The sequence below is a fragment of the Osmerus mordax genome, chromosome 1 (assembly GCF_038355195.1).
Source record: "Osmerus mordax isolate fOsmMor3 chromosome 1, fOsmMor3.pri, whole genome shotgun sequence".
Lineage (NCBI taxonomy): Eukaryota > Metazoa > Chordata > Actinopteri > Osmeriformes > Osmeridae > Osmerus > Osmerus mordax.
In genome coordinates this window covers 11,894,444-11,908,985 of record NC_090050.1, presented here as the reverse complement: position 1 = coordinate 11,908,985, position 14,542 = coordinate 11,894,444, and the positions used below count along the sequence as shown (strand labels likewise).

At 51.5% G+C, this 14,542-nt stretch overlaps 1 protein-coding gene across 13 annotated transcripts in view; it reads left to right on the top strand.

Moving 5' to 3' along the window:
- Positions 1-1,119: 1,119 nt before the first annotated feature.
- The window catches only part of slmapa (sarcolemma associated protein a), a 39,308-nt gene continuing 25,885 nt past the window's right edge, over positions 1,120-14,542 (top strand). For 12 of the 13 annotated variants that reach the window (XM_067244573.1, XM_067244556.1, XM_067244518.1 and 9 more), the window contains exons 1-3: positions 1,120-2,844; positions 9,479-9,626; positions 10,339-10,411. In XM_067244573.1, coding sequence (XP_067100674.1) covers positions 2,647-2,844; positions 9,479-9,626; positions 10,339-10,411 — 419 coding nt within the window. In that variant the 5' untranslated portion in view covers positions 1,120-2,646. Of the gene's footprint in view, positions 2,845-9,478; positions 9,627-10,338; positions 10,412-13,349; positions 13,708-14,542 lie in introns of those variants that run through there. The other variant, XM_067244581.1, reaches the window with a different exon arrangement.

The following is a 14,542-nucleotide window of genomic DNA, read 5'->3' as shown; positions in this document are numbered from 1 at the left end:
AACGGAGCTCCGTATTTGGGGGTGTATTCAAAACCCAAAGACGTTTAAAACATGTGACCCTTTGGAACACCTTCGTAGCAGACTTGGGTGCAAGTGGGCTACAGGTATCCAGATCCATAGAGAGACACTTTCTCACACTTTCTCTCTATGGCTCTGGTAGTATCATCAAATGTTTTATTACAATTAACACACATCTAGCCTACGCTACGGTATGCCTACGCTGCGCTCACTGTAGTAGCATTGGGTGCTGAGATGGGATTCAAATTGTAGCCTACATGTAAAGGTTCTGTGTCAGTAACATTTCTGTGGAAATTTAAGTGAACATTGAGTTACTGGACTAGGAGAATTAACAATTTAAGGTCTGCGCCACAACGATGGACATTTGAAGTCTATGGTTTGACCTTTATATTCCGAAGGGTGTAAAATCTAAAAAATACATTGAAAAAATGCACAAAATTTGTTGCTTGTTGAAAAAAACGTTTCAATTTCAATGTTAGACATAGCAAAACTTTTAAGATACATTTGCATTGTTATTTTCATCACAAAATTATTTTATGTAAATATAGCCTAGATGTTTGAACAATGTACAACTTAAATGTAATAAAAACTAATTATTATTCTAGGCCTAATTGTAACTTAACACATTGCTACTAGTGCGTGTCCCGTATGTTAATTAAGGCATGGGCTATCTGCAACCGCAGTAGCCTACATTCAATTTAGCTGATGAGCGCTTTCCTTTCACCAAACACAACCATTTGGTCCAGCGAAATGAAAATCCAGAACTTTGTGCCAGTAATGTGTCAAAATATCAGAAATGCCGTAAACATCGTGAATTAATATTTATAAGTGATATGATGTCACCCAATTTACACATACAAACTCTATAAATGCATCAATGCAAAGACTGTGGCAAATAGCTTTTCCCACCAGACCAGGCTTTACATGAATATATGTTATACAATAACATATGTGTTCAGCGAGCGACGATTAGGAAACAATATCAATCATGATAAAGCATTTCACTAGTTGCAACGTAGGGCGTCCCGAGAGTACTAAACGAAGTTCCCTTGTGCGACTGGCCGGTTTATGTGTGTATTCTTTCATTTCAGTATGGTGGCGGATACTTGCGGAGGAGGACAAGTACTTAGAAATTCCTCCCAGTTCATCGGTGGACGGCAGTAGCTACAACCCAACTGACATTTATATCGGCAATGCAACGTATGGCATAAACGAAGATTCCTGAGAAGATAATTGGACTGGTTGCTTGTGTGGAGCTGCAGACAAAACTCGCCTCAGTTTTCCGTGTTTGGTCCGCGCTGACAGAGCCAGCCAGTTGATTAGCTACCTCTTTACTAACGTTAGCTGGTTGATTAGCTAGCTAAAGAAGCTTGGTTAGCTAGAGCTAGTTGTTTTGAGTAAGCAATCTAGCTAGCAACGAGTTACAGAGATTACGTATCGTCTTTAAAAGTAGCAAGGTTATTATCAAGATAGAATCACTGGAATATTTTATAAACTGATTGATAAAGGGCGTTCATTAACAACTCGGAGAGGCCCGTGCATAGATCTTGGCCGGGCAGATGACAAGTCCGTCAGCGCTGAAATAGCAAGTAGCCAACAGCACTCAATCTTATCTCACGAGGACTTACAATAATACCTATTTGCGCAATTTGTTTTCTTTGCAATTTTGTTTGTGATTTAGATTCTTTACACGTTTGGCATTACAATTATAGTACACTGGCTAGGGATTCAGGCCCATGTTTCCGAAACTATAGCTTTCAAGCTACTGTTCTCTCTAGCAAGCTAGAAGTATAGCTGCTAACGCTTAGCTAGCTTGGTGTAAAACTGTTGGGAGTGGTAGCTAGCTGGCTAGTATAAGATCGCGCTGTCAAGCAAGGCGGTCGCGTAGCCACACGTGAAGTGTGTACACTTGCTGGCCATTAGCACGTAACATTGGCAAAAGTAGAATTCAAAATAACTATTTCGCTACCTATTAGCCACGGTCAAATTGGTGCAAGCGTTGTGTACCCTAATAGCGCCAAGGGGAACGGTGCATTAGTTGCCGACTGACCGCACAAAGTCCTCAGTTGGGATAAGTGTCTGTCACTTAAGATTTTTTTTATACGTTAAATTACTTGGCACTGGTAAAATAATAGGGCGTAAACTAATTTGGCAATCCGGGTTTACCCCATGGGCTAAAGATTAGCTGCTCATCGTTTCTCAAGATTGCCCCAGTGAAATAGTTTGATGGACGTGGAGAGCTATTTTGTAGACGGCCACTGGTACTATACAGTTATGCTTCTCTTGCTTGACGGAATTCTGGCCTGTACATAGTGTCAGATGTCATATATGGGCGTAATGTAGCTTGATAGTTAGTTAGCAAAGGAATGTGTACATTTTTTACCTGTGTTTTGTAGAGGGGTTGCCCCGTTGAATCATATGATTTATAACCCTGGATGTGCATTGGGAAAATGATACGCAATGTTTGTTAGTTAGTGCCTAACATAAACTAGGAAAAGGTTGAGCCAGCTTATAGGCCCTCACTAATATTAAGTTGCTGAAATTGAAAACTCAAAAAAGTCTGCCACTCTGGATCAAGAAACCATTTCTTTCGTCTCTGGTTGGAGTAATACTCTCAAGCCATCATCAATGCCTTCAGCGCTGGCCGTCTTCACCTGCCGCCCAAATTCACACCCATTTCAGGAACGCCATGTCTACCTGGACGAGCCAGTCAAGATCGGGCGCTCTGTTGCTCGCTGCCGCCCTGCCCAGAACAACGCAACGTTCGACTGCAAGGTGTTGTCGAGAAACCATGCTCTGGTCTGGTTTGACCACAAGACGGGGAAGGTAAGCAGAGAACGATGCCCTCCGCACATGTTGGTCGTTTTGGCATGCATAACGGGTCGAACAAGCTCGCTGGAGAAAGCGGACAGATTTCTTAAGTGAAACATTAAGGTTTCCTCGATGTTTCACTACCTGTGCCATAAGCTATTTTTTAACCTCGCATACAGAACGTTGTCGATTAACTCCCACTCAAGCCACACAGATAACGTCAGCATCTGTCATCGCTATACGGTGTTGCCTATGTCTGTCCACCATGATGGGCTACGAATCGATGTCGTTTGCACTATTTACCAGTGGAATATAGACTCCCAGGAGCGTTGCGCAGTTAAGATTAGATGGACAGTCAGCAATGCAAACAATAAGGCAGTGCAGCACACAGGAGGACACGAGATCAAATCAGTTCTTTGTTAAATGCCTTGCACCTTGTTGCTTAATTAAACACGTCCACTCAAAGTGTTAAGCACGCGCACTCGTGTGAAAACCAGGCACAAACATTTTTGCCTCCTTCCAATATTGTAATGATTAATTGGTTGTTGACCTTGGGTCAATAGGAGAGATTTATTGCTCAATTGGGAAGGATATCCTAATTACTTTTACTGAGGAGGTATTCTCTACCGAAGCACCCAGGCAGAGCCAGATGCTGCCTCTGATCTCCCCTCCCTGCATACCTCCCTGGAGGTCCTCCTGTGCTCACACGCGTATTACTCTGCAGCTCAGCCTCAGCAGTAGCACATGACACACACACCCAAGAATAAAAGGTTTAAGGTCTCTTAAGGGAAACGGTTGGAACTTGTCAGGTCTGTGAACTGGGTGTCGTTGATGTCTAGACTGGATCATCTCAGACGAGGGCCTGCCTTCACCAGGAGCCCCTGAGGAGCGGCCTCATGGTGCTCTTTCAGGGATCTGTCAGTTTGTTGGTTTCTTTGTTTTGATTGATTGACAGTTTATATTTTTAGGATGGCCTACTCGTTACACACTCACTAGGTCAGCAGTTCCCTGGTCAGAAGTCGTTCCTTCGAATGCACCATTTTCCCAAACTGACTCCCCAGACGGTTTGTAACACAGAACCAACTGGGAAGACATCCTTGGAAACTGTTTGGAAAAGTGCAGGCCCTTTCCCAAAAAATACTTGGCAGGTGATTGGATGAACCATCTGTCTATCACCATGTAGCACGGGGATAACTTCACCCACTCCCATAGCTGGCAGAGCTCCTCACAGGATGCTGATTGGGCCGACCCACTCAGGCACAAGCAAATAACTTAGAGCTTGGCAAGATGGATCTCGCGTGGTCGTGATCTTGCAAATCCAGCCGCCTGTCCCTCCCTCCACAGTGAATCTAATTGGGTAGATGGAACCTCCGTGCTAAGATGGACCTGTCCGTTAACATCACCCTGACGCACATCTGTGAAGGAGAGTGAATGACAACACAGGAAGCACCATGCGGGAATGGGCAGTGTCTCCACGCCGGGCCATCAGCACTGCAGTCTGAACATTCTTACATGGCCAGCTGTTATCAGCCTGTCAGTAGCCGTGTGGGACAAAACCCATATTTCATCTCATGGCATGCTAATGGTAAACGGACACCACCTAAGCCTGAGAGAGAGAGAGGTGTATGTGTGGAAGGATAGTGTCTTCTGCGTCCACTCATTTCAACACCTCTGTACCTTTGGGGTCTGCGTTGGTGCCATAAAATGCCCTTACAAGGTACAGAGTGTCCTTCCCATCCCAGCCTGGGCTAACTTGAGCCGACCCAGACCTGACCAGCGAGGGGCTTGGTGTCCCCGTGCTCAGGCCTCTCCTTCCACCCCCGTGTGGAAGGGAGGGAGAGAGATCTTCCAGGAGGAGGCATGGCCAGAAGGGAGAGAGAGAGCGCTGCTACAGAGCGCTGCTCCCTCGCCCCCGACTCAGCATAATGAGCTCACAGCTGGATCCCCCGGGTAACTAGGATCGTGAGCCCTCCGGGGGGGGGGGGGGGAGGAGGAGGGATTTGGAGCTGCACCCCTCTTAACGAATCCTAATGAAGAGCACCGAGTCTGCTGCAGCAAAACAACCCTAGCTGCTCCATTTCCCGTCAGTTGCAGGGAGTGGGTCTCGTGTGAGGGGCTGTCTGCGTGTGAGCCAGCGGGTGTTTACGTGGCCCTCGTGCGTGCCGTGCGTCTCGTCACTGGAAACACCCCTGGATTGTTTTGGATTCGCAGGTCGATTGAGACTGGATATCGACCTGTCCCTCCTAAGTAGTTGTAGCAGCTCCTCATTTTCATTTCCGCCTGACAGTAATTGATTGGGGGGGGGGGGGGGGGGGGGGGAATCCTGTCATTCTGTTCCATGTCCGGGACAGCCAAGCAGGAGACTGTGCAGGCTTTAATGAATGGGATTATACATGAGTCACGTGACCAAAACAGACTGAAGGACGATGGCTTTAAGGCTAGGGCCCCGGCCACCTGTTGAGCTCTGCTGTGGCTTGACACACGCAGGGATGCCTGTCCTAATCTTCTGGCCCGGCTTTTGAAACGGTTGCGTTATACGCTACTGGTTAACAGGCTCTCTGTGTCTGTTTGTGTTCGTCATGCCCGCTAGCTAGCTATCCCACCCTGCTGAGCTGTGAAGACTTCCTGCCCTGCCAGGCCGCTCTGTATTCTCTAGCAAAATGAGTTGTGATGTCAGAGCTGAAAATAGTCACCTGGAATTTACACCCCCTCTCGACTCTTTAAGCGGGTAGTGATTATTGGGGAGGGGGACGACGACTGGTGAGCAGCTGACCCCCCCCCCCCCCCCCCCCCCACCGCTTACCACACACACACACACACACACACACACACACACTTGATTGCTCCTTGAGTCTGCCTTCTACCCTCCTCAGCATCAGTATGGGTCAGGGATCAGCTGTTCTGAGCAAATTGGTCTCTCCATTCTGACACTCTCTCTCACTTCATTCTCTCTCTTCATTCTCTCGCTCTCTCTTCATTCTCTCCATTCTTTTTCACTTCATTCTCTCACTTCATTCTCTCGCTCTCTCTTCATTCTCTCCATTCTTTTTCACTTCATTCTCTCACTCTCTTCTCCTCTCGCTCTCTCCATTTTCCTCCCACTGCAGAAAATTACCACAGACCTGGAACATCTGACACTGCAGCCTCCATCTTAATTGCTCTACCAAACGAAACTCAACGTCTTGGCTTTGTCTTGCACACTCTTATGTCATGGTTCACTTTCAGAACCAAATGTTGTCATATTCTTGGTTCATCTGAAGAGCCAGGCTCTGTAGATCTAGATGAATAGGTTGGGGGTGCCTAATCAAAGATCAGAAACACTCTGCACATTTTCCAGTTAATGTCATTTTCAGTCCAAGACCTTGTTTGTGCAACAACCTCCTACAGCAAACTGGTGCTAATGTGATTCCTCTGTCATTGCTACTATGGCTGTAACCCTTTTCTGTGGTTGGCTGTGTGTGATCGGCCAGCTCTCTGGTTGGCTGTGTGTGATCGGCCAGCGCTCTGGTTGGCTGTGTGTGATAGGCCAGCTTTCCTTGGAGGTCTCATCTCTGACTGAGGTCAGAGGAGCAGCTGTCACTCCTACAGTAGGCCAGGCCACAGCAGATCACTGGCCGAAAGCTGCCCCATGACTCCCCAAGCTCCCGCTCTGACACCCAGGCTGCCATGCTGCCAGTCTGGGGCCTGTCAGGAGGTGCCTACCGTGGGTCACATGTATCTCAACCACTGAGACCCACTCCACCCCCTGTCAACTAGAAAGATATGGACATCGCCTTTTTCGTGATGTCAGCGTAGCCATAGATCAACCGGTTACCGCCATGTCTGTAGTACGTTTGGATCCTTCTCTTCCCGTGGTGCCTGTTAAGGCCCATTCTCAGCAGCAGCAGCTCTGCTCTTCATCGCAACACATCTAGGCTCCTTTATGTCCTGTGGCTTGTCAAGCACCTTGTTCAGTGTTTCATCACAGTGGAAACTCGTCGCTTATCGTGCAAGGCTGTTGCTGAGGCTCTACTCCGCGCTCCCTGGTTCCGTTCCCACGCGGTCTCTCAGGGCGCCTCGCGAGGTGTGTCGCTACGACGTCCACAGTATTAAAGCCGAGCCATTTTGTCGCAACGTTTCCTGTCGCTGCGTGATAGACCTGTGCGTGTCTGTACGCTTGTGTGTCTGTGCTCGGGTCCCATGAGCTATCGATAGATGTTATTATTATTATTATTATTATTATTATTAAAAAAATAACAAATACGTCCAGTTTACGCCAGCGACGCACACGCTTATTGGATGTTTATTACCGGACAGTTAATCTGTGAGGTATCGTGAAAGCTGTGGCCTTGGTTCTGAGCAGGTTGTTGGAGGACTATGCCTCTCTACAGAACGGTCACAGTTATGGCTAATGATTAGCTTCCTCGATCCCTTTAGTCAGAGCCTCTCCCTCCTGTAGGGTGCAGTCTGGCCGGGCTCCCCTGCCTGGACAGCAGGTCAGGGTCAAGTTGACTTTCTTCCGGAGGCAAACATGGAGTGTTTGACTGGACCGTGGACATGGTGTATGGAGAGCTGGAGAGAGAGAGAGGAGTGGAGAGGCACAGGAGGAGAGTGCGAATGGATAGCAGGAGAGGACGGGACTCTGAAGGGAAGGGAGGAAGGTATGAGAGGGGGGGGAGGGGTGAAGGGAGGGAGAGCTAAAAACAGGAGGGTTTTAAGAGAGAGGAGGGAGAGGATTCCTTCTCACGTGAACATTTAGTTTCCAGGCTTCAGGCCTCCAAGGCATTGGCTACTGGCCAGAGAGTGACTAAGAGAGCTGAGGGGTGTGTGTGTGTGTGTGTGGTGGGGGTTGTGCTCTGTCTGGGGTAAACCCAGAGTTCATGCCACAAGGAAAGGGGAAACTCACTCTTGCATATACAAATGCGCATACGCACACTCCCTCATACACACACGCACACACATTCAAAGTGTGGATGTGTGCGCAACGCGGCTTTATCCTTCTCCCTGTTGCAAACGACGCAGCGCCATCAACCTCTCCCTCCCGACAGATGCTGGAGGTAACCATGGGGACCGGGGAGGTGAGGTCACCGTTAAAGCCCGCTATTTTACTGCAGTGTTTGTGCGTGTGTTTGCCAGTCGGCTGTCATACTCTGATGTTCTCTCCGGTTCCCCTCGTCGTGTCTGTCTCACTTGGAAGGAGCTTGCGGAGCAAAGTGGATCGTGTGTCTTGGCTGGCTGCTGGAGGCCTTCTGAATCACAGCTGATGCAGCTTTCTGAATGAGATTCATGGAGCTGAACGACAGAGGGGTAGGCAGCGGAGACCACAGTGGGCGGGGCTGGGGGGGGGAGACAGGTGGGGTGAAAGGGGGGGGAGGACGGAGGGAGGGAGAGGGCCCGGCTCGGCAGGATCCGATGGCTCGTGTTGGCCTCTGTGTGAGACAGCTCTCTCTCCTTTTGTGTTTTTGGAGGGAGAGAAGATCTCTCGTTGGCGAGCGCTGTCAGGTGAAGTCAGGTGGCTGAGCGGTTAGGGAGTCGGGCTAGTAATCTGAAGGTTACCGGTTCGATTCCTGGCTGTGCCAATGACGTTGTGTCCTTGGGCGAGGCACTTCACCCTACTTGCCTCGGGGGAATGTCCCTGTACTTACTGTAAGTCGCTCTGGATAAGAGCGTCTGCTAAATGACTAAATGTAAATGTATGTCATGTAGAAGGATGCTTTTCATGAATCTCATCCGACATCTCTAATGCTGGTGAGCAGCACAGACTGAGGAGGACTCTGATCTCTGTGGACTGCCTGCTACAACACTCACTCAGACCCCCCACGTCCGTCTGGGAGCTGTGCTGTTGGAACTTTGGATGACAGCGTTTGCAGCCTCCCTCTCAGTCATCCTCCCGTCTCCGCGCTTGGACGCGCTGCATTTATCCGCCAGTCGCTCACTCTACTTTCCCAGAGCCGCTGGCTTGCTGCCTGGGCGTCTTATGTCAGGCTGTGGTTGCCAAGGGGGGTGGGGGGGAGGGAAGGTTGTTGCACATCGGTCTCCATGGTGATCACTACTTCCACCGGAGTGGACGACGTTGGGAGATATCTTCTTTTGTTCCCGACGTCTCGCCCTCTCGTCACTCCTCTCGCCCTGGCTCCGTTTCTGTGGCTCCGTACGAACCACGTTGGCCCCCCCATCCAGGCTCAGCGGGGAGAGAATCCCCTGGGAGGCGGGGGTGCTAGCGCCAGCCTGCCTCTCGCCCGTGGCCGTGTCCACGGAGCCCTCTGGAGAGCCGAGGGGAAAGAGTGTGAAGGGCCGTTCACTCTGAGGGCTGCCCGAGTGCTGTTATGGATCTGGTGTGTGTATTGTGTGCACGGGTCGTCCTGTGCTTCATAAAAAACAAAAAAAAACGGTCCCGTTCGGAGGATGGGTGAAGGCTCACGCTGCTCTGTCACTGTTCAGGTGGTCAGGAAGCTGGGTGGACAGGAAGCTGGGTTTTCTGGGCTGGGGGATTTATTGGGGATTTTGGATTGGATCTTGCATGCTGTACTGTAGTACTCTACTGTAGTAATGTAGTGCCTTTGTTGCTGTGTGTGTGTATCCTACCCCTGGTTGTTCTAGTGTGTGTGTGTGTATCCTACCCCTGGTTGTTCTAGTGTGTGTGTCCTAACCCTGGCTCTCTGGTCTGCAGTTCTTCCTCCAGGACACTAAGAGCAGCAACGGCACCTTCATCAACAGCCAGCGGCTGAGCCGCGGCTCGGAGGAGAGCCCGCCCTGCGAGGTCCTCTCCGGTGACATCATCCAGTTTGGGGTGGACGTCACGGAGAACACACGCAAAGGTGAAGGGTCACACTAGAGTTAAAGATGGGTCTGGTAGAGAGACTGTGTGTGTGTGTGTGTGTGTGTGTGGGGGGGGGGGGGGGCCGCAAAAAAAAGCACTTCCTCCTGGGAGCAGGTCTGTTTGACCTCAAATGGTGAAGCAGATCACAACCACACGAGAGAGGGAGAGAGGGAGAGAGGGAGAGAGGGAGAGAGGGAGAGGGAGAGGGAGGGGGAGGGGGAGGGACACACATGCGCGCCGGTGAGCACGTACAACGTACACATAAGCATTTAGGTCAGATTTTCAGCTCCAGCGAGTGTCGGGACAGAGCTAGCTGTTTCAGAACCTTGTTTATGAGATGGCTGTATTTAAGCTGTCTGACATTTCATCCTCGTTTTAGGTCAGTTTACGTAGAGAACCAGCAGAATGTGTGTGTGTGCGTGCGCCGCAGAAATGCGCGTGTTCTAGTCGTTAGACATTGTCAAATGGTGGTCTGGCTGCTGTGGAAGGCCATGATGTCAGAGTCTTGGCAGAGCCGAGTCAGCCTGTGTGGAAACCCAGACAGCTCGAAGGCGGACGGGAGAGGTGTTGAAATTAGCCTAGCTGCAACTCTCACTCTTTCTCTCTCTCTCGCTCTCTTTCCCTCTTCTTCTGTCTGTGTGTGTTTGCTCATATTTGTTGATCCGCGTTTCTATGAGGATGCTGACTTTGGCTGTGTGTGTGTTTTCCAGTCACCCATGGCTGCATAGTCTCAACAATCAAGCTCTTTCTACCCGATGGCATGGAGGCTCGGAGACGAACAGAGTAAGTACCGCCGAGAGGAGACCCAGCCCGGGTCTCCACCCACACCCGCACCCACACGCTCAGCGCTAGACCAAGAGGACCTCCTCCTGGTGCTCTCACACCGGCCCACCTCAGGAGAGCCTGGTCTCAGACTACCACAACTACACAGAACTTGACATGCCCCCTTTAGCAGTCATTCCTCTAGCGTGTCGTAAACCGGCATCTTAGCCAATTAGATTTAGTAATGACTGTGCGTCTGGGGGCTGTGCGGAGCGAGGCTTGGCCCCCGGCCCAGGGCTGCTGAGGTCGGCTGGTGTCGAAGCCCCAGGTGCAGCAGCTCCTATCAGATGGAGCTGCCCAGGGCCCCGGGGGGGCCTTTGATCTCAACCACGTGGGGAACGCGATAGGAGTGGATTAGGCTCGAGCCCCGCCCCCCTCCCCCCACCAACTCAACACCCCAATTACAAACGCTGTAGAGTTAGCGTAGCCTGCTAGCTGGCCGGTGCACAGCAGGACTGAGGCTGTGTGTCACGCTGCAGGTGAGATGCACGCTGAGGTGGGCCTGTTAGCCGTGCAGTTTTTCCTCAGTCTAGTCTGGTGGAGGCGGTTGTTGTTGTTGTTGTTGTTGTTGTGTTCTACGTACGTAAGAAAGGGAGGAGCAGGAAGTCACGGGCTGGCCCGCTGAACCCAACATGAACCCAGCCAGCGGGGTCCAATTTCAGGTGTGTGTGCGCGCGATGGTGTCGTCTATCATTCTGATAAGGCGTGGCGGATGGTGTGAATGTGTAATGTCGGTTTGTCTACAGCGAGTCCGAGGATGCCTAGGTGAGGAAGGCTGTGTGAGGCAGATGGCCCGCCCCCCTCCCCCCCCCCCCCCCTGCATGGCCTGCATAGGCTTGACTGCAGACCCAGGGCCCCGGGCCAACTGGACCCACATGGCATCTACTGTAGCTGGGTGTTTACAGCCATACACACAGGCCTCTACTGTGGGAGGGGGGCGGGGAGTGAGGGGGAGAGGCCTAGATACAGAAAAATAGACTGATAGAGAGGGAGTTAGAGGCAGAAAAAAAAGAAGTAAATCTAAATAAAGATGTTTCCCTCTAGTGTGTGTGTGTGTGTGTGTGCTGCGGAGGACAGCTGTGAAGACACAGATCCTGTTAAGGCTCTGCTGCTGTCTACTGTACTCCACCGGGCTGCATGTGGGCTCTGTGCTTAGATGGCACTATTTCAACCCCTCAGAGAATGTAGAACGTACACACACACTCACAGACACACACACACACACACACACACAGAGCCCAAGCGACCAGCACCTTGACTTACTCCGATTTTGGGGATCAGCTCAAGTTGGTTGTGGTGTTTCTGTCTCTGTAAACTACGGTGGTTGTGGTGTTTCTGTCTCTGTAAACTACGGTGGACACATTTAAAATAATGTGTCCCACGAGTCCATGGTCTCTTAGTAAGAACCCCCCCTTCACTTTTATCTCTCTTCGACCATATCTTCCTTTATTTCTCTCTTCCACTTCCCCTCTCTCTCTCAATCACTTCCTTACGCCACCTCTCTCTCCTCTCACTCTCTTTCTCTCTCCTTCTCCCCTGCCCTGCTCAAACACTTCCTGTCCTCCTTGGCAGGTTCCTGTTCTGCGCCATAGCGGTGTGTGAACCGATACATGCGCAGGGAGGGAGGGGGGGGGGGGGCGTGGGCAGGAGGGAGGAACGCGGAAAAGAGAGGGAGTGTGTGAGTGAGAGGTATTTATAGAAGAGGCACGCTGCTTGTTGTTAAGCTCTGCCCTCTGGAAGGCAGCCAGTCCAGCGGGGAGCCAGGCGGCCGTGGGGCTCTGGGGCCGTGGGGCTCTGGGGGCCGTGGGGCTCTGGGGGCCGTGGGGCTCTGGGGCAGGTCTGATCTGCTCTCCCGCCTCGTAGGACACCCAGCTCCTCCTGACCCCTGCCCAGATCAGAGAGACCCTGGAGGAAGTGGAGGAAGGAAGGAGGCATTCCTAGAGGATAGGAACTGACCTCCCTCCTCCTCCTCGCCCCCTCAGGTAGATGGATGGTCTTCATCCTGCTGTTTCTTTGGGGTCCGACCCTCCTCCTGCTTGTCACACCAACATCTTCACCCCCCCCCCCCTGCCCCCCTGTTTACAGTGGTGCTCCTCTTCCATCTCCTGCACCCTCTTGTCTCCTCCCTTTCATTCCAACCGTGACTCACAGCAAAGCCTTTCCTTAGACCTTCCCTACAACCTAAAATAACATCTGCAAAAGACATTTCCTGCTGTTATAAACTCTGCTGTTTTTTTTCTTCTTCTCTCATATGGGATATTATTCTGTGTAGTATCTGAACCCCACTGTCACACAAACAGGCTGTTGGTCCTGCTGCACAGGCTGGTTGTGGTGAGAGGGGAGTGGAGAGACTACTGACAGACTTGAGAACCAGGCCTGAGAAAGTGTGTGTGTGTGTGTGTGTGTGTGTGTGTCTCGACGTTCTAGGACCAACATTCACGCGGCGGCTTGCGTAAACCGTCATTTTGAAGCGAGCCATGTGGTGGATGGTTCAGCAACGCCGTGTCGTACAGTTCTTCCTCGAGGGTCGGCCTGACCAAGGAGACTGATTCTATCATCCGTGTTAGTGTGAAAGCCCAGTCCATGGTGACATGTCGGGCTCCAGGTGGTAACTCAAACTGGTAGCAGCTAGCCAATCATTGTCTTGTGTTTTAATGTAATGTTCCCCAACCTGTTGGCCCAGTCGTGTGTCTGTGCAGGCCAGAGATTCTGGTTAAGCAGCTATTGTCCTGCCCCTGTTCCCCTGCCTGTGTGAGCATGAAACATCCTTCCTCATGAGCGTGCCTACTCTGCCACGAGCCAGGTCCAGCCGTCTCTGATCAGCACGACAACTTCCTGGTTCCTCCTATCTCCCTAGGACACTCAGAGCTGGAGAGCGAGAGAGAGCGAGAGCGAGATAGTCACATGTGCTTGGTAGTGGTCTGACTCCTCCAGAAGGGAGGGGCTAGGGAAGGCCTGCCTTATCACTACCTGGGAGTGATTAACTCGGTTTGTCAAGAAAGAGACAAGAGAGAGAAAGCAGAAAAAGCACAAATCTCTTCGGGCCAGGTGCGATCGATCGAGGGAGGTGACGTCTGGTTCCCAAGTCCCTGCCGCCACCGCGCCTTGTCGACGGAAGTCCCGCGGGGGCCCCCCCCACCCCCCCGAGTCCAGCAGCACCTGAGAGGAATGGAGGGCGGCAAAGAGAGGATGGTGAAGGCGACCCATCAGAGGCTGCGGGGCCGACCGGCCCTTGTGAGGGCGTCAGTGCTGGCTAGGTAACCCCACCCGGGGGCCCTGTGAGAGGGCCCAGATCAGAATGCGTGGCAGCAGAGCTCAAAAAGCTCAAAACCAGATTCAAACCAGAGTCGTTACCATGGGCGTGCGTATAGGAGGCGTTCAGGCTTCACGAAGCCGATCTTCCCTCGACCCACCATACCCGTTTCCTCTGGCGTGATGCTACTTGTTGTTATCCAAACTGGGAACCCGCCCCCCCCCCGTCGTCGTCGTTGGCTACCGTCTTGGTGTTTGAACGCGTTCTGGAAGAGGCGCCGTTTCGGTCGTTCCTCCGTAAAAGCCGCGTCGCGGTGTGTGTGCGTTACGCGTCGCTGGAGCCTTAGGCGTGTGCTTTCTGAGGGGGCCGTCTGGGCAGGCCTCTCTGGCTGCGTGCCAGCGACGCCAGGCCTCAGGGTGTTATCCAGCAGGCATGGAGGGAGCCTGATAGCGCCAGGTTATCGCAGGACAAGGCCGGAACGGCACCAGGCCTGCAAAGGTGAGTTTGGGTAACTCGGTTGGTGTCGAGTGAGATCAGAGGCTGATGGAGAGATAGCACAGCGCTGTAGATGTTCTCTGTGGTTTTTGGATGGGAAGTGCTCATTTGCATCATCAAGATCCATATCAGTGTGTGTGTGTGTGTGTGTGTGTTTTTGCATGAAGTTAAAGTGTCCTGCGTATTATACGGGGGCCGCAAAGCGCTCCTTCATTGGAAGCAGAAACAATAGGACATGTCATTCTTCGGTGTGTAGGCCAGGGTCTGTAGGCCAGGGTCTGAATCCTTTCATTGTTTCCAGACGCTGTACCCGTCCGCTTTCGCTGGCGATGTATATCTGGGAC